We start from the raw sequence: 19,161 nt of genomic DNA on the forward strand, positions 1-19,161 counted from the left end.
ATGTACTTTTTTGCCAAAAGAACTCCTCTGATCACACATTTTAACATGAGTACCTTTTTATATATCAATACTATTGATCTACCTAGCCCAGAAATCTCTATTCTGAATGTGGGTGGCAATCTAACACCAAGCACATATATTCATTTACTGGAGGGGCCAGGGACCCAACTTCTAACCCAAGTAAAGGACTTTGGCCTGGCTTAGTCTCAAGAGTATATACTCAAATATACTAAGATATGAACTAAATCTCAATTTCGGATCTTTTTAGGTATCCTTTGCATGTTACCACTTTCGGAGGTTATCCACACATCATCATCATTATTAGAATTTATATACCGCCCTATACCCGGAGGTCTCAGGGCAGTTCACAGAACAAAATCAAAGTATAAAACCACAAAATATATAATCAAAACAAAAACAACAACCCAATAACTCCCCCCAAAAAACCATTTTAAAGGGGCAAAGGATGTCAATCAAATCAAACAAAGGCCTGGTTAAAAAGGAACACTTTTTCCAGGTGCCTAGAGGTGTATAATGAAGGCGTCCAGCAAACTTCCCTAGGGAGAACATTCTGGCTCTTTCCAGGCATAGGTCCACACTTAAAAGCTCCATGCTCCAGAGCTTTCCCTGCAAAAAACCTACTCTTTAGGGCTCAATCGGAGCAAACATCAGTTTGGGTTTTCTGCAGATTGCTATTTGCTCCAATTCAGCTTTAAAGAGTGGGTTTTTGCTGGGAAAACTCCTGAGCAAATAAAGGGTGCTTGGACATGGATCTTTAAAGTGCAAACCGTGTCTGGAAACAGCAGAGTAAAGTAAGTGTGGAGAAGCCCTTAGTCTACTGACTAAAAGAAACCTGGCCTTTTAGTTGTTGTGCACCACAGTGATAGAATCACCCCACCCTGCAGCCCGTGCAACGGGCTCACCTGGCCCAATCTTTTGTTTTTTTCTAACACACTGTAAAGGCTTTCCTCTTTCCAAAGGCATTTGTGAACATAGGAGCATAAGAAGCCACCTTATACCAAGTCAGACCATTGGTGCAACAAGCTCAGTATTGTCTACATTGACTGCAAGCAGCCCTTCAGTGATCTTACGGGGAAGATTCCCAGGCCTACCTGGAGATGCCAGGTATTGAACCTTCTACATGCAATTCAGATGCCCTACCACTCAGCTACAGCCTTCCCCAGTAGTTTTACTGTGACCTGCTAAGAACCCACTTTGGTGGGAGCTGAGGGAGCATGCTCTGAAATCCCAGTTTAGACACTTACAGTTTCATCCACGTCTTCCCATTCCACCTCAGAAAGATCAACACTGTTGTAGTTTGGTTTGGGCTTTAGCTTTTTCCCTTCTTTATACTGCAGTTGAGAAGTGAGACACAAAACATTCCTGAATTGCTCTGCTACTTAACAACCCTGAAATATACTGGTATTTTTTTCAGTTTTAGAGAAAAGGTGTCTTTCTGCTAAGTGATTAGATAATAGATAATCAGGCACTTGTCTCTATTCCCTAAAGTATATCCAAGCATGTTTTTTTTTTGTTTTTTTTTGCACAAGGAATGGTCTCTCACTTGGTGTGAAGGACCCAGGCATTTTTCTTCCATCCAGCCCGTATCTTTTGGGAAAGTTAGCTTTGCCCATCATTCAAACCACAACACACACAACCCCACAACCCTAAGCTGCAACTCTCATCCAATATAATGCAGCCATTACCTTAAGGCTAAAAAGCAGGAAGGAAGCACCTTCTTACCAGGTAAGAAGTTCAAGGACTTGGAGGGCTTCATTTGTTTCACATTTGTAATGAACTAGCCTGATTTGCAATTCCCAGACTAATACAGACAACAGCACTTCAGTTTTTGCACATCTACAAATTTTGCAATATAACTTTTGTCTCCCCTCCCCTCTCCAAAATGCATATTAAAATATGGGCTGTTTTAGGTTGAAATGCACATACAAATGTGTATTTTGAGCTAAATTAGATATCCAAAAATGTGAAACTTTCTGCAGTAGTAGTAGTAGTAATAATAATAATAGAATGATGTTCAAACAGACTTATACTGTAAGCCCACAATTTATGCACATTTAACTTGTGCACATTCAGCTTTACACTGGTGGGGGGGGGAGGGCAAGGTTCTGGGGGAAATGACTTTGGCAACCCCACCTTATGTGAGATTGAACACTATGTATTTTGACTATACACAATTTTGACTTCAGGCACAATCTCTGGAATGTAATCCCTGTGTAAATTGTGGGGTTACTGTAAATGAACACATGTAAAACTGACATGGGCAAGATACAGACTGACCTGTCCATCCCATTTACTGCCCAGAGAAGAAGCAGTTGCAGGAAGATTGCTTCCTCCCCTCCTTGACAAAAAGAACGCTTAACTCAAAATGCTAGTTGCCCTGAGGTTTCAGAGCAGGAAGGAAGCATAATTTGGTCTCATCGATCAGTCAGAGGACTGAGCTTTAGTGTTTGTGTGTATGAGTTTGGGGTTGTCCTTTTAAATTATTATTATTATTAATTATTAACCACCTTCTGGCAGTCCCCTCACTGTGAGAATTGAGATTACAGGGAACCAGGCAGAGGGCCTTCTCAGTGGTGGCACCCACCCTGTGATGTTTCTGGGTCACTTACCAATGGCCGGAGGTCCGGGTGAGACAAAATGTAGCCATTGTTCGTGTTCAGAAAGGCGTATCCATGGACACCCAGCTTTAAACCAAAAGTATGATAACAATTAACTTCATTAACACCCAAGCCCATGATGCAGCGTCGGCACGAGTGAAGTAATAATAATAATAATAATAATAATAATAATAATAATAATTTATTATTTATACCCCGCCCATCTGGCCGGGTTCCCCCAGCCACTCTGGGCGGCTTCCAACAAAATATTAAAATACAGAAATCAATCAAACATTAAAAGTACTTATGCATGACAACATCCAAGGCCTTTAACTGAAGAAATGTGTGGATAATATTGATGAACTGACAGTGAAAGTAATGGAACCAGACAAAATTTGAAAATGCATCACTTAGGAACATGGGAAGCTGCCTTGCACCCGGTCAGGTTATTTGTTCATGTAGCCCAGTGTTATCTAGTCTTACTGGCAGTGGTTCTCTGCAGTGTCAGGCAGGGGTGTTCCCCATCACGCACAACCTGCTTTTGTTTTTGTTTTTCAAAGAAACTGGTGGGTGCCAGGAACTGAATCTGCATGCAAAACATGTGCTCTGCTGCTATGCTATTTTCCTCCAGGGAACCATAAACAGAACTGAATGCATTAAATTTCACCTGGCAATTCAATCATATCCTGTTTCAGTCCCCAAATACTTTAATGTTCTTACAATATGTCAAAAGAGTGTGATGAAATATCAGGTACATGCAAGTATGCACTCACTCGCATAGTCATGCACGAATGAATCTCTGGGGTTGCACCATATTTTCTACTTCGATTGCACAGGAGTTGTGCACATTTAGACTGACACACAAACCAAATCTATTGTCTCTTGAGACAGCCAGGTGCCAACAACAAATTATGTGCACCCCAGTTCTTAGTTAAGAATTTCCACAAGTTCTACCATGTATCTGGTTTGGAATCTTTTGGACGGAGGTTACAGGGGACATATGGCATTCTGTACTTTACATTTATTTACAAATATACAGGTCAAGCAACGATGGAGATTCAAAACTTAAACACCCCAGCAGATGTTCTAAAAGCTCACTGCTCTGCAAATAGATTTCAGGGGAGTGAAAAGAGTGTGACTTGCTCTCAGCCTGACACTGTCTGCTCTTTCTTCCAATACAGACCTGGATCACTGCATTCTTTAGGGGAGAAGGGACTTAGAATCACTAAGTTGGAAGGGACTCCAAGAGGCCATCTTGACCACCACCCCAATTTCATAACAATACCAACAGCACTTTCAATTCTCCAAGTGTTGGAATAGTCCATGCATAAGAGGGAGGTTTCAGCAGGATTAGGATAACCCCAAGGTCTGCAGAAGTAATTTTTTTTTTAAAAAAAATAACTTAACATTGATTCTATTCCCGCAAAACAGCAAGCACAATCTAGTGAAGACTGAATGTGCTCAGTGGCCTGGAATATTGATTGACTGTTGGGGTGGGAAAGAGAGAAATGGGTGGGAGAGAGTATGGAATAGTGAATTATCAAATCATCACTAACTGACAGGAACAGTAAAAAGGAACACTCCAACTAAAACATTTTGTTGCAGGTCCTACTTGTAACAGCTAATAGCTTTTGACAGAGTTAATCTCCATGAATTTGGCTAATCTCGCTAAACTGGTGACCGTCTCAACAACTTGTGGCAGCGCTGCCTGTGAACAGATGCAGTACTCCGTAGGGTGGCTTTGTTATCAATATCAGGACATTCTTCTGAGATTGCCAAAACTGTGTGACAACAGCTGGACTGTTTTAGTTTGATTCTTACCTTGTATCGTGGAGCCAGCTTAAGGAGTTCTCTCAAAGGAACATCTGAGCCTACCACACCCAGGAGAATGCCATGAGATCTCTGTAAAATAAGAAGAAATTAAAATTGACAACATGCTACTCCATTCTCCTTGGGTTAATTATCATTCCCCCCACCCCCACCATCTGGTCTTGCAGAGTTGCTGTTCATTTGTATGACAAAGCATACAGACCGTGGTGATGAAACAAGGAAGGGCAGACTGGATTAACCAGTAAACTCCCTATGGTATATTGCAGAAGACCAGGTGGATGAGAGTTACAAATGCAGCAGGAACAACAGCTCAGTGGTACCACACATGCAGAAGGTCCCAGGTTCAATACTTGGCATCTTCATTCAGAAAGATCAGGCATCAAGTAATGGGAAATGCCTCTCTGTCCAAGACCCTGGACAGTTGCAACCAGTCAAAGTAGGCAATACTGTACTAGATGGGCAAATAGTCTGACAAGGTATATGGCAATCTCCTAAGTTACCTATGTAGCTTTGCTGCTTCCTCCCTCGCCCATTTCCACCAAAGAAAATTTGTTTCCACCCAACTTCTTATTTGTTTTGATTTTTAGACCAACAAGACTGCTGGTCAATGGACAGAGTTTAGTGCACCAGTGCAATACCCCTGAAAACAAGCAAAAAAGGGAATAGCCATCTCATTGTTGATCAACTAGTTAAGAGTTATACTGCCTCTGAACAATTAGATTTCATTATTGGCTGTCAAGACTAATATCAAACAACAGGCCTATCCTCCAAGAATGTATCTAGTCAATTTAAAAAGTCATGGTAGCAACCATTGAAACATCCTGTAGCAAATATCTTTCTGGTCCCCATATTGGAACAGATATTTATTTTACTGACAGCACAAGCCCTGTGCTTGTTTAGTTAGACTGTTCAATGTGGCATAGTCCTAGGTAATTGTACATAGAATTGCAGCATTGCAGTGTAATCCTGGACCCACTTACCCATATGTAAGTCCCACATACACTGTAAGAAAATCCTATTCTGCTAAGGTGAGGAATAGGACATTGCTCTCTGCCCTGGATAACAGAAATCATCTAGAGCATGGGACAGCAGACTTCAGGTTTGTTGGTTCCACTTTTTTCTTTTTCTTTCTATAAGTCCAAGATCTACTTACCAACACATACCCTGTGGCAGCCATTTTGTGACTGGTGCTCCTTGTACTATCTCAAAATTCAAGATGTGCCCACTGGTCCAAGAGAGTCAGAAGGCTTACTTATCCTTTATATAGTTTCAGTTTTGCAAAACACAACTTTAGCCAAAGGTGGATTCAGGGTAGTGCCAGCTGTTCAATTGTACCAGGTGCGCAGCCAAGGAGGGTGCCTTCTTGAAGCCTAGTAAGTGTTTGCCCGGCTTCAGGAAGGAGGTCCTCCTATCTCCTTCCCAAAGCTAGGCAAGCGCTTACTGAGCTTTTGGAAGGAGATAGGAGGGCTCCAGCACACCACCAGAGCCTCATGCCTCCTTCCCAAAGCTCAGCTTAAGCCAGTGCCACGAGGGCTGCAGGGAGGGCGACAAATAGCCTCACACAGGACAGCATATTATGAAGATCTGCCACTGCATTAGCCTTCTCTCTACTTTCACACTGAGATGTATCTCCCTGAGAAGCATCATGCTTACCGTTTCATTCTTCTTGCTGAAAACTGGCATAGCCACCGTTGTCATAAGCAAGAGGCTTTGGGCTTGAGATGCAAAGAGCTATCAGATAGAAAACAAGCAGCATATTAGCAAGTGGGACAGCAGTAAGAGCATAAGGGGAACTAGCCACCACTGGAAATGCAGCAGGAAAAGTGTACTGAAAAGCACACTTAAGCAAAAACAAAAACCCTAAGGGATGCTAGAAAAAAAGTCCATTTAGAGGAGGGTGAAAAAGGTGCCTCATTAAAGATGGCAGATAGTATCCAAAACAGTGGAATATAATATTTACTAGTGACGATGTTTATGCATGTCCAGGTTAACATGGCATCGCCTGAGGCACTAAGACATAGCCAAAGCACATGATAATGTACAATATATTCTAAAAAGACATAGATAAATGAATGCAAGTGATACCATGGGGATACATGGAAACCAGGGGAGAGAAGCAGAGCACAGAGGGCCTACCTAAATGTGAGACATTTACATTTGGAATACCAGAACCTCAGATAAATGGGAATGGCGATCACACAAGGATAAACTGACATGGCACTATACAGAAGACAGTGAATTTGGATAATTGGAAAGTTAAAACAGATAAAGTAGGGTGTGTGTACATGAAATGATTACAGTATGAAACACTAAACATAGACATAACAAATAAAACACAGACACACACGTGGTATCTATTCTCAGAGGAGAAGCAACCCATTTGGCCTGGTACACCTGTTCCCCTTTAGCAAAGTCAAGAAGTGGTCTATTATCACCATTTCACAGCATGGGGGTCCTTGAGAGCCAACCAATCAAAACAGCAGCCAGATAAACCAAATGCTGGAGTTTTTTAATTAGTTGGCTGACATTTATCTTGGAAAAATTATGCAGCAGAAATAATCATAGTTTTAAACATGCTGCAGTACATGGCATATGCATATATATGGTTGTGGGGGGGGGTGCACACACACACACACAATCTATCTATCTATCTATCTATCTATCTATCTATCTATCTATCTATCTATCTATCTACTGTATCTATCTATCTACATACATACACTATAGATGATAGATAGATAGATAGATAGATAGATAGATAGATAGATAGATAGATAGATAGATATAGTGTGTGTGTGTGTGTGTACAGTATATATCAGAAATGAAATGAAATGAAATGAAGAGGCTTCCTGTACATAATCTCAAACAATCAATGTTGCTCAGACCTATGGAGAGCCTTTTCTAAGTATTCACATCACCTCACATACATTATCTGTGTAATCCTGACTCTGCTATTTTAAGGTGGGACAGTCTTAATATAGATGACTTGTGCAAGGCTGTCCAGTGAGCTTGTAGTTGAGTGGAGATTTGTACCAGAGACTTCCAGCCCATGGGCCATGCTCTGAAGTTCTACTCTACAACAGCACATCACAACCTCACAAATACATCCAGAGCTATCCATATCATTCCCATGCTGTACAGCTCTATCGCTGCTGTACAGCCAACTTTTCCCCACCGTGGATGTATGGTTTAGTTACAGCTAGATAAACTAGTACAGAACATGTGCTAATGACACCCAGAGAAATAGTTGGTGTTCACAGAACACAAGGCAGATTGTTACCTCCTCAGATTGTGGCAGCTAGCAAGAGATGTGGGTGACAAATGAATGGACACATTAATGAATGGACAAACAAATGAACACACAAACTAATGATACATACAGTAAGCAGCAGAGACAAATGCAAGCAAGAAATGTAAGAGGAGCAAGCTAATAACCCAGGAGCAAAACCATTCTGAAACAGTCCAAAGCAAAGGCTGATAAAACACAATGCAAGTTGCACAGCTGACAACTTCCAGCATAATAGTAGGTTTGGCAAAACAAACTACCACTAAAACTTCATGTTCAATCTCAAATTAGAGAATAAATAGTGACATCTCTGGATCTGACAGGGACCTTGTGCCCTCTAGTTGGCCTCCTCCCCTCCTCCAATTGTGGGCATGTGTGGACAGCAGCAGCACATGAAGATGTGCTCCAACTAGTGTCAGACAGCTGTCTTTAGCCATCATTTCTGGGCCAATCTAGACCTGATGGTACATGCATTTTTGTATTTAACATGCATTTTAAGAATTTAATTCAAGAATCAGCTACTGAGGGGTCAGATAATTATCAGGATTGCAGTGGACAGGAAGGAGGAGTTTCACCCTTGCTCCCTTGCTTTTCGCACGGGGGGGGGGGATTGCCTTCAGATGAGTGATTCTTACTGCAGCAGGGGAGGAAGGGGTTAAGTGTTCCATTCCCAGCTGCTGTGATCCTGATAGATATCATCCCCGTTCCTAGAAGATGATATTTTCTTTTTTGAAAGCTAGCATGCTAAATGCATTTAATATCACATCTACTTTAGCCCTTCATTCCCCACAATGCTTCCACTATAGCACTACTCCATGGGATTGTAATATAATACATGAGCAAGGTGGTGCAGCTCTGAGCAGTGAGTGGGCTGGGGAGGAAAAAGTAGATAATCTACATTGGGGCCTAGTGGGGCACTGGGGACCTGGCAACTGCCCACGGATGCTGTAAGCAGATGCTGATCTTGTACCTTATATAGGAATTGAGGAGGAAAAAGTGGGAATTGGGGAGGAAAAAGTAGATAATCTACATTGGGGCCTAGTGGGGCACTGGGGACCTGGCAACTGCCCACGGATGCTGTAAGCAGATGCTGATCTTGTACCTTATATAGGAATTGAGGCAACATGTACAAAGCACATAAACTTGGCCACATCATCTTTTTTTGTTTTCTAGTGGCCACCAAGAAGAACATCAACTGTGATCTATTAGTGGGGTTCACACTAAAGTGTTATGGCACACACTTTGCATCAGTAGGCATATACCTATGGCCAAGCAGCACAAATACATCAGCAATGGGGAATCCTTTACAGCTCGAGGGCCTCACTCCTGAGGAGAAAGCTCTAAATGCATCCTGAATTTCTTTTTGTGCAAAATTTGAGTGGGAACTCTACTTTTTGGTCACAGAAGTCCCCCTGCCAAAGAGACAAGACACCATTCAATTACAGGGCCAGATTGTCTCTTTGGTAGCAGAAACTTGCACCAAAGCAAAAACCGAATCTCTGTTTCTATGTTTTGTTCCTCTACTCCTCAAACTTAGCCTTGCTTTGGATCTTGGACTAAGTGATTAAGGACAATAATTGACACCTTAATGTATGTCAGCTCCTCTGTGTGATAGATAACATACTACAGCACTGAAGCCCCACTGGGCTGGAGGCTCAGTGACCCATTTCCTGAGCTGAAAAGCTAATCTCTTTTCCTGTTGATAATCTTTTATAAAGTGTCTCTGCAAAGTTCACAGAGGACAGAGATACCAATTAAGTCAGGGGTGGGGGACCTCCAGCCCACAGGCTTAATTAGCCCCATATGACCTGTGAAGCCTGGCCCTAGACCAAGTCATGCCTAGCTAACCTCCACCTGATGTCATATGATGTCAGTTGTGGGGCAGGTAAATATGTGTTAAAATATTAATTATAGCAGACTACTGGATCCTTTCTGAGCCAAAAGGGGTTTTGCAGCCACCACTGGTCAGCAGTGCCTACAAAACACCACACACAGTGCTTTGCAAGCCCCAACCTGATAATCAAGGCTTGCAAAGAATGAACTGAGCAGGCAAAAAAATTGATCGGCAGATGTACAGCTCTGTTCACCTGTCAAACCTGGCCCATGCAGGGTGAAGGACATTGGAATCTGACCCATTCACCAGATTCAGTTCTCCATTCCTGATGGAAGTCATGCTATGCCTGGATCACCTTGGAATGTCAAGGATATCACATAGAAGCAAAAAGCAGCTAAATGACATCTGTAGAACCTTTTCAAAAGACATTATTGATAATAATCTGCTGCTGCTGCTAACTACTTCCGACTTATATATGTATTTTATGTATTTTATGTTGTAAACTGCCTTGTGATCTTTGGGTAAAATTTAATAAATAATAATAATTTCGATAACAACTTTAAGAGACCTTTGTCTCTCACCCACCTTAAAGCTTACCAGGTGGAAGCTTTTCTCAAAACACTTACCGCACTGTCCATGTAGGCTTCAGTCCATATGATGTCATGATCGTGGTTGATAACCATTGGTCGACTGAGTACATGCAAGTATTCCATTACATTCTCCTGGACATCAGCCAAAGTTGATATCTGTGTGTAGTACCCTAACACAAATAATAAGTATCCCCGCCCCAAATAAGAGAGTTAGCTTCCTTGAATTCCATTTCTGAATCTGTATTCTACTGATTGGAGTTTGGAGTGGTTACTTCAGACTCCAAAACAGGTTTTACTACATATAAACATGGCAAAATCCTATTTGCATGTGTGCACTGAAGTCTAGCACAAGCTGGAGGACATTCCAGAAAATCCAATGAAGGGCAGGACATGCATTTTTAGAATAAATTGAAATAGGTACAACTTCTTATTTGATTGCATCAAAAGTTACCAATCTGAAGATGCCCCTTCGTGTTCTTACCTCTATCATTCCTAATCCTAGTGATGGGGGATTTGTGATCCTCCAGCTGTTGTTGGACTTACAATTCTCAATACCCCTGACCTTGGGCCATTCTGGTTGAGGCTGATAAAAGTTCAAATCCAACATAATCTGGAGGGTCACATTCTTGCTTTACCCCATGCCTCCTAAGGCCCTTCATCCCATGTATCCTAGCCAAACTCTATATCCACGTTGAAAGCAATTTAAGAAGCAACAAATCCTAACCAAAACACTTTATATCAAATCTTGCTGCATTCACTCCCCACCTCATTAAAAACGCCTTTATTCAGCCCCCCTTTATATCCAACTCAATCCTTCTCACAATTCTAAGCCACTTGGCAGCACAGGCTAAGTAGCAGACATATCTCAGAATCCATTCTGTCTACTGCAGCAGCATTCGAGCTTTTCAGACTCAAACTAGGCTTGTAGGTTATATAAAAGCCAATGTCTAAGAATGGGTGGCTGCAGTTTGCTTATGATAAATGACTTGCAGCAGAGGATGTTGTTTACCTTTGTTGTTACACGCTATCCATTTCACATTCTGTGCAAAGCTGACTTCCCTCCCGATAAGATATGTAAAAACCCGTACCTGTGAAGCAAAAATGCAGACATTGAAGTTAAATGTAAAATAGCCTATTTGTCTGACATTCAGTAGAAATACATTTTCTAGATTTCATAGCAGTAAGGTGGAATGTCCATTTTGTATACTGACATTATGCAATAGAGTTCTCTTGGTAAAAGTATGTGGGAAAGAGTTCCTGCTAGTACGGTAAAAATAACATTTTAGACCTATTTTGGAAAGATCAAGGGTAAAAAGCAAATGTAAGCAGTACTTATGGGAGATCTTAACATCCTTCTACCAGAAAATACATCAGTTGAAGGAGTATCATATTTTCCCACCAAACAATATTGCAGCCTTGCTGTGAAATGCTATTATTATATTATATATTAATTTGACTCGTAGCTGTGAGGCATTTGCAAGCTTTTTTACGGAGAAAATCTTGCTGCTCCGCCATGACCTCCCTGCCAATTTGGATACAGTAACATAACTGGAGGCCCCTCAATTGTCCTCGGGTCCAGTATTGGACCACTTTGATCGGATACTCCCAGCCGATGTGGACAGATTCCTCCGAGCTGGAAGACCCACCACTTGCCTCCTTGACCCATGCCCATCCTGGCTGATTAGAGTGTGTCCAGACGAGGTGCAGGCCTCCCTGGGTGAGATCATTAATTTATCCCTTGGCATGGGGACATTCCCAGGGGAGTTGAAGGAAGCAGTGGTGCCTCCGCTCTTAAAGAAAGCATCATTAGATCCTTTTTATCTATCCAATTACTGCAGTAGTAGCTGTAATATTATTGTTACTATTGTTTACTACAGGGGTCTGGAACCTCAGGCTCTGGGAAAGCGCCTTTTTGCCAGGTTCTTAGAACTCTTCTCATGCTATACCCCTCACTGGTCCTACTTTACACCCTGAGTACTTTCACCTGGCTGGAATGTGTCCTTGAACTCTGATATGTCCTCTTGGCTGCCTGGATGGAGAATAGGGAGCAGTGTGTGGATGTGTATAGAAACTAGCTTCCTGTACAAAGGTAAAATTTACATTTGGTGCTCCACCCATTTTTGCCTCTAGCGCCACCCACCATTGGCATGTGGCTCTTGGAAGGTTGCCCAGAATAATGCAGCCCTCAGGCTAAAAAAGCTTCCCCACCCTTGATTTATTATCACTTACCCGGGAGTAACTCCCATCAAATTCAGTGGGGCCTATGTGTATAGCATTTCATTGCTGGTTAACACCATGTGCTACTCATATACAGTGGTACCTTGGGTTACAGACGCTTCAGGTTATAGACGCTTCAGGTTACAGACTCTGCTAACCCAGAAATAGTACCTCAGGTTGAGAACTTTGCTTCAGGATAAGAACAGAAATTGTGCGGCTGCGGCGCGGCGGCAGCAGGAGGCCCCATTGGCTAAAGTGGTGCCTCAGGTTAAGAACAGTTTCAGGTTAAGAACGGACCTCCAGAACGAATTAAGTTCTCAACCCAAGGTACCACTGTACCTGATTAGCAGCTCCTGATTCATTCCACACCAATCTGTCCTCTTTACTCTTTAACATTTAGCACTTAGGAAACAAACCTTACGATCGGGCCAGTTGAACTTTTCAAAGACATATTCGTAATCTTCCATAGCTCCATCAGTGATCAGCATGATGGCTTGGTTACAAAGACCTCCTTGACCAGCATTTCTGAACTGGAAACAGAATGGAAACAATAGTGATAATAATTATCTGACTGGTACAAATGGGGATTAAATGAGTTTACTTGGAAGGTTCAGGGTTAGGAACACGGGTCCAGCTAACTCAGTATCATTTACTGACAGCAACTGACAGCATCTCCCCAGCCCTACCTGGAGATGCCAGGGATTGAGCATGTGACCTTTTGCAAGAAAGGATGTGCTCTGCTGCTGAATTAAAGCCCTCCCATGTCATTTAAATTATGGCCTTATTTAAAAGCCCCTAATTATGACCTAGGGGAAACTCTGATCAATTACAGCGAGAGTCCTGCTCAGAAGCAGAACCTTAGTAAGAATCCTCATTATTCAGAATGCAATTCCAAGGGATCTAGATCTTAATTTCTAAAATAAGAAATGTTGTTATTTAAGTTTTATGAGAAGTCAGGCCTTTGTCTTAAAAACGTTTTATCCAACCTTCTTGTGGTGAGAGGAACACACTTTGCACATGCCCTGAGGCACACTTTGTGGTTATTTCATATGAAGCAGGCATTTGCTCCAGCATGGACAATAAATCCTGGGACTCAGCATTGGTAAACCCTCGCTTGAATGAAACTCTGGCCAGAGTTTCATCTTTTTACTACTTTGTTGTACTGTGATAATCCACATGCCTTTTCTCAAAGTTGTGTTTCTATTGGGTGGAGGTGGAGGGTTCAGTTTGAAGTGAAACACAATTATTTTGTGCCTATGGAAATCCAGGAGCTCCCCAAATTTTGCCTACCCTAAATTTGAAGAATTTTTGGCTTTGAGTGGATTTTCAGCTCACTAGTGCCGCCATCATTATCAACACTTGTCAGGGGGACGCCTTACAGGGACCCTCCCCCAGTCATCCTGACCAGCACTTCGCCCAGTGACAGCACTAGCAGCGGGTCAGGAGGGAGGGCTAGGGGGAGGCACTTTGGGATGCCCAGGCTTTTATGCTGGCCGAAGAGCTGGAAGCAGCCATTGCCGCGTTCTGAATCGGACTAGGCAGTCATGTTTTCTGATATCTCTGCACTGTAAATAATATGCACAATAAAACTCTGAAAGACAGAGCCGACTGGAGCGTCTTTACTCAAGAGTAGCTGCAACAATCCCCTGACAACACTGGACTGTTTTTTGTCCATTCCCTGATACAGTTTCTCAGTAGTACAACTATGCTGCTTGGCACTAATGAGATTTAATCATCATGGCATATCTATTTCTAGCTGAAGCACCACTTGGTAGGGTTACAGATACGATGGTGTGGACGAATCCTATTATTCTGGTGCAAAGCAGAGCAATTGCATCTCATTCTCGTTCCTTCAAAAGTCTCCAGTCTAACCCTTTCCACCTCTTCTGTCATTTGAAAAGTAGACTCAATCGGTCATTCTATAATCTCAAACCACTGAATAATTGGCATGATGCTGAAATATGAAGGACAAAGTTCTGATTAAATGCATCACCTAACTCAATAGCATCATCACTGAGGAAACAGATGGGAGCTAACAACCTCATGGTTTACTTTCTGATACTACAAACCACAGCAATAACCCAACAGTGGAACAGACTTCCTCAGAAGGTGTGGACTCTGCTTCGCTGGAGGTTTTTTATGTAGAGGTTGGATGGCCATCTGTCATGGATGCTTTAGCTGAAATTCCTGCATTGCAAGGGGTTAGACTAGAACATGGGTTGACAAACTAAGGCCCGTGGGCCAGATGAGGCCCAACTGCCTTCTAGATCCGGCCCGTGGACAGTCCAGGAATCCAGGGGCCGGCATAGCGCACACACAATGTTTTTTGCGAGCCAAGAGCCAGGCTTGGGGGTCAAAACTGAGGTGGGTGGATGCTCGAGACAAGCCCCTTCTCCGTCTGTCACGCACATGCAGCAATCTTTTCTTCTGGGGTGGGGGGGGGGAAGAGGGAAAAGGAGCCACAGTTCGGATTTTCACCATGGAGCTGCCAGCGACTGACTTCAGGAAGGGCAGTTGCAGCGGTAGGAGCGACTCCCGCCAGTGTCTATGGCAGCGGTGCAGAAGTGGGGAGTGCCTGGGAGGCTGCACTCCAAAACAGTTCTGTGCTCTGCTGGGGAGGCCGCTTGTTAGCTACATGGTGTGAACCATGGAAAGGTAAATAGCCGCCTCTGCCTCGTCTTCCTTCACACAGGGAAAAGAACATTTTTGCTTGAGCAGCGCCAGCCTGACTTAGCATGGCCAATGGCTTTTCCCTTCACCCACACATGTGCACACACTCTCCAGGGCTGACAGGAATGGCGTGCTTACCTCAGCCCCCCAGCCCCCAACCCGCCTTACTAGAGAAATAATAACTGTCAATGCATAAAACGCAAAGGAAGCAGCGTTGGTGCATGAGGGAACAACCCCCCCCCCCAAAAAAAAATCATATTTGGGCAACGTTGGTCCCAATAAGGGTTTTTGCCAAAAATGTGGGTCATAATCATGACAACATATACTTCGGCCCACCACAAGGACTGAGGCACAGTGGACTGGCCCCCTGCTGAAAAAGTTTGCTGACCCCTGTACTAAAAGATCCTCAGGGTCCCTTCCAGCTCTACAATTCTACTATCCTTCTTTGTCATAACAACATTACAATTTCATTGTAATCTAGAGTCAAACACTTAATAAATATGTGTGTGTGTGTGTGCCTATCTTCCTAGAATAACACTGTCCAAATATGTTGACATCATATTCTCATGCTGTAATTTTAGCCAACATGCCCATCAGCAGCTTTTGGTGCTGTCACAGAGGGTTTTTGTCACCGTTATCTAGAGAACTTCCTTCTCCTCCAGTGCATTGCCATAATTGCCAGAATGCTGCAGGACACGGAATGAAGGCAGCATGGAAAGAGAGAGAGAGAGAGAGAGAGAGAGAGAGAGAGAGAGAGAGAGAGAGAGAGAGAGAGAGAGAGAGAGAGAGAGAGAGAGAGAGAGAGAAGGAAAGACCTTTAACCCCACAACATTTCTTACCTCCCTCAGGATTCTGAAGGATTCTGTCAGGGCTTTATTAACTGTCCCAACTCCTTTTGCTTGCAACTCATCCACCAGCTGCTTGAAGTGCTAAGCAAAGAAGCAAGAAAGGTATTCTCAAAGCATTAGACAGTTTAGTCTTCTTCAACCTGGTGCCCTCCAAATATTGTTGGACTACAACTCCCAACCCCCCTGATCATGGGCTATACTAGATGGGTGCTGGTGGGAATTGTAGTCTTGGGATGGAAAAATCTGCCTAATTTGGTTCTTGCAGTTTCTCATTTTTCCAATCTTAAATACAGTTCTCTGTGTTTCTGCAGCAATTTGTGAATTCCATACTTTAGTGTTAATTTCTCCTGATAGACACATTTTAGTGTGCAGTTTCAACTAGTGCATACATTATTGCAAAAGATATAATCCTAACACATATATGGTGTATATGTGTGTGTTATTTTCACCAATATGTTCATTTTTAGCAACATATTCCCCTCATATATGCATTTTTGTAAACATTGTTTGGTTTGAGAACTGCATAGCAAAATTCAGTGCAAATTATGAAGGATAGCTATGTTTGGATTCTTGTATTGTTTCAGACACTGCAAATTTGATAAATTCAGCTATAAATGTGTACTGAATTGAATTTCTTTTCCATGCCTAAAGGTAAAGGTAAAGGGACCCCTGACCATTAGGTCCAGTCGTGACTGACTCTGGGGATGCGGTGCTCATCTCGCTCTATTGGCCGAAGGAGCTGGCGTACAGCTTCCAGATCATGTGGCCAGCATGACTAAGCCGCTTGTGGCGAACCAGAGCAGCGCACGGAAATGCCGTTTACCTTCCCGCCAGAGCGGTACCTATTTATCTATTTGTACTGTGTGCTTTTGAACTGCTAGGTTGGCAGGAGCAGGGACCGAGCAACGGGAGCTCCATGCCTATTGCAGTTCAAAACATCTGGATTTCACCACCAGGCTGAGATAAAGAATAATGCACAATCATTATTTATTATTATTAAATTTATATACCGCTTAATATTTATAACAGTCTCTAAGTGGTTTATAAAGTAGAAAATTTTAAATTATTACCACCCACCCACCCACACCAGTTCACACTCAACAATGTGCTTAAATATGTCCCTAGAAGGCCAGTACTTACCTCTCTGTTATCTCTGTCTGCTTGAACCAGGATCCCCTTGAAACAGGATTCAACATAATGAACATAATCATTGTACTGTAAAGGCAAAAGAGGGGAGGGTAGAGTGACTAGAAGAAAGGGAATCTTCCTTAGAGTTACAAAGGTTTCAGGAGACATTGTAATGTATAAAGAACAGCCATCAAGGCTTTTGAAAGCATACATTTACCTGTTACATCTACCTCCCTGAAGCTCAGCACTGGCACTCCACAGGGATGTGTGCTAAGTCCATACCTGTATTCATTGTATACATATGATTGCATTTCATCTGACCCATCTACTGCAATTATTAAGTTTGCCGATGACACCACCTTAATGGGTTTAATTACAGGCGGAGACGAATCTGCATACAGGGGGGAGGTTCAAAAGGTATCCACATGGTGCTTAGAGAACAATCTGCACCTAAACATTGGCAAGACAAAGGAGATGGTGTTGGACTTTTGGAGGAAGAGAGGGGAGCTAGCCCCGTTGTATATTGGGGTGTGTGTGTGTGGAAAGAGTCTCTTCCTTTAAATACCTGAGAGTCCATCTTAGTGAAGACCTAACTTGGAAGGTCAATACAGCCCAGGTGGTTAGGAAGGCCCAACAGAGACTTCATTTCCTTAAGGTCTTGCGAAAGAACAAGGTTGGACAGCAACTGATGATTTCCTTCTATCGGTCCACAATAGGAAGTGTTTTCTCATACTGTGTAACGGTGTTGTATGCTGGTTTGACAGCCATGGACAGAGAGTCCCTAGGGAGGGTGGTGGAGACAGCTCACAATATCATGGGCTGTCCCCTAAGTCTGCTAGATGTTATTGTGGGAGACTGTTGGCCAGCACCTTTTTAATCTCCTGCCCTGGGGCAGCAGATACAGAAGCATGATAAGCTGCATCAACGGGTTAAAGAACAGTTTTTACCCGTGGGCCGTGAGGCTGCTGAATGGAAGACAGCAACATTGCAGCTGACATTCGGGGTTGATGGTCGTACGACAGCACACAGAGTGTAAGGACTGAGAGATTGGGGGGGAGGGGGCTCGTTTAATCTCACTGTAAACAAGTGGTACAGTGACAATAAAGTATTTCTATTTCTATTTCTATTTCTATTTTAAAATGCAAGATTCCACAAAATACCTCCCGATGCTCTTTGGAAACAAATCAAAGCATAGATTCACACTAGACATTCCCTCACTAAAATGCCAGCAATACATGTAATTTAAGAAGTAGATAGCCTTGGTTGTCAATATCCTGTTGCGTTCCACAAGTAAGATCTTTACCTGAACTTTTTAAGTTCTTGGTTTGCTCTTACTCCATCCCCCAGCATCACAAGATTGAGCCAAGTCCAGCAAAGCTTTGTCAGGCAACGCTGGCTAGGCCTGATGGGAGTTGTAGTTCAGCAACATCTGCAGGGCCAAAAGTTCTGCACCCCAGCTTTAAGGTGACACAAAACTCTGCTAGTTTTGCTGCAACAACAGACTATCCCTCTGGAGACTGTAAAAATAAGATGCTGCCCATATGGTGCCAGAATTATTCAGGCAACATTTCCTGCCCTCTTCCTTGATTTTCTTCAGTGTCTCCCTTTGTTCACTGCTTACTAGGCAGCAACTCCCACACCTGCTTTAAAGCCCAAGGCATTTAATTATGGCACTTGAACTCAGTTCATCACAAAAGCTTCTGCCATAATAACATGTGTTAAGTCCTTAAAGTGCCAAATGAGAGATTCAAATTGCCACTTCATGTGCAATTTACTATGGCCCACTGGGATTTTGTTTCCTATGAAAAACAACATAGAACGTAGATAGATATAGAGCAGGCATAGGCAAACTCGGTCCTCCAGATATTTTGAGACTACAATTCCCATTATCTCTGACCACTGGTCCTGTTAGCTAGGGATTATGGGAGTTGTAGTCTCAAAACATCTGGAGGGCCGAGTTTGCCTATGGCTGATATAGAAATATATAGATATAGATGATAAAGACAGCATATGTGCTCTAGGTACCGTGTTTCCCCTTTTTTAATTCGTAGTCAAAAAGTAAGCCATGGCAGGGTTTTCCTATAAGTAATAGAAGTAAGACGTACCCCGAAAGTAAGCCGCCATTGCTCCTGCCCAGGGG

At 42.8% G+C, this 19,161-nt stretch overlaps 1 protein-coding gene across 1 annotated transcript in view; it reads right to left on the bottom strand.

Moving 5' to 3' along the window:
• Positions 1-19,161, bottom strand: part of CACNA2D4 (calcium voltage-gated channel auxiliary subunit alpha2delta 4) — a 169,673-nt gene that overhangs the window by 117,674 nt on the left and 32,838 nt on the right. Inside the window, exons 9-17 of the mRNA XM_088676809.1 lie at positions 17,034-17,108; positions 15,885-15,974; positions 12,792-12,905; positions 11,168-11,246; positions 10,195-10,328; positions 6,102-6,179; positions 4,440-4,520; positions 2,631-2,705; positions 1,266-1,352 (exon numbers count right to left, since the gene is read on the bottom strand). Coding sequence (XP_088532935.1) covers positions 1,266-1,352; positions 2,631-2,705; positions 4,440-4,520; positions 6,102-6,179; positions 10,195-10,328; positions 11,168-11,246; positions 12,792-12,905; positions 15,885-15,974; positions 17,034-17,108 — 813 coding nt within the window. The remainder of the gene's footprint in view (positions 1-1,265; positions 1,353-2,630; positions 2,706-4,439; positions 4,521-6,101; positions 6,180-10,194; positions 10,329-11,167; positions 11,247-12,791; positions 12,906-15,884; positions 15,975-17,033; positions 17,109-19,161) is intronic.

Source organism: Zootoca vivipara, chromosome 9 (assembly GCF_965207765.1).
Source record: "Zootoca vivipara chromosome 9, rZooViv2.hap1.1, whole genome shotgun sequence".
Taxonomy (NCBI): Eukaryota; Metazoa; Chordata; class Lepidosauria; order Squamata; family Lacertidae; genus Zootoca; species Zootoca vivipara.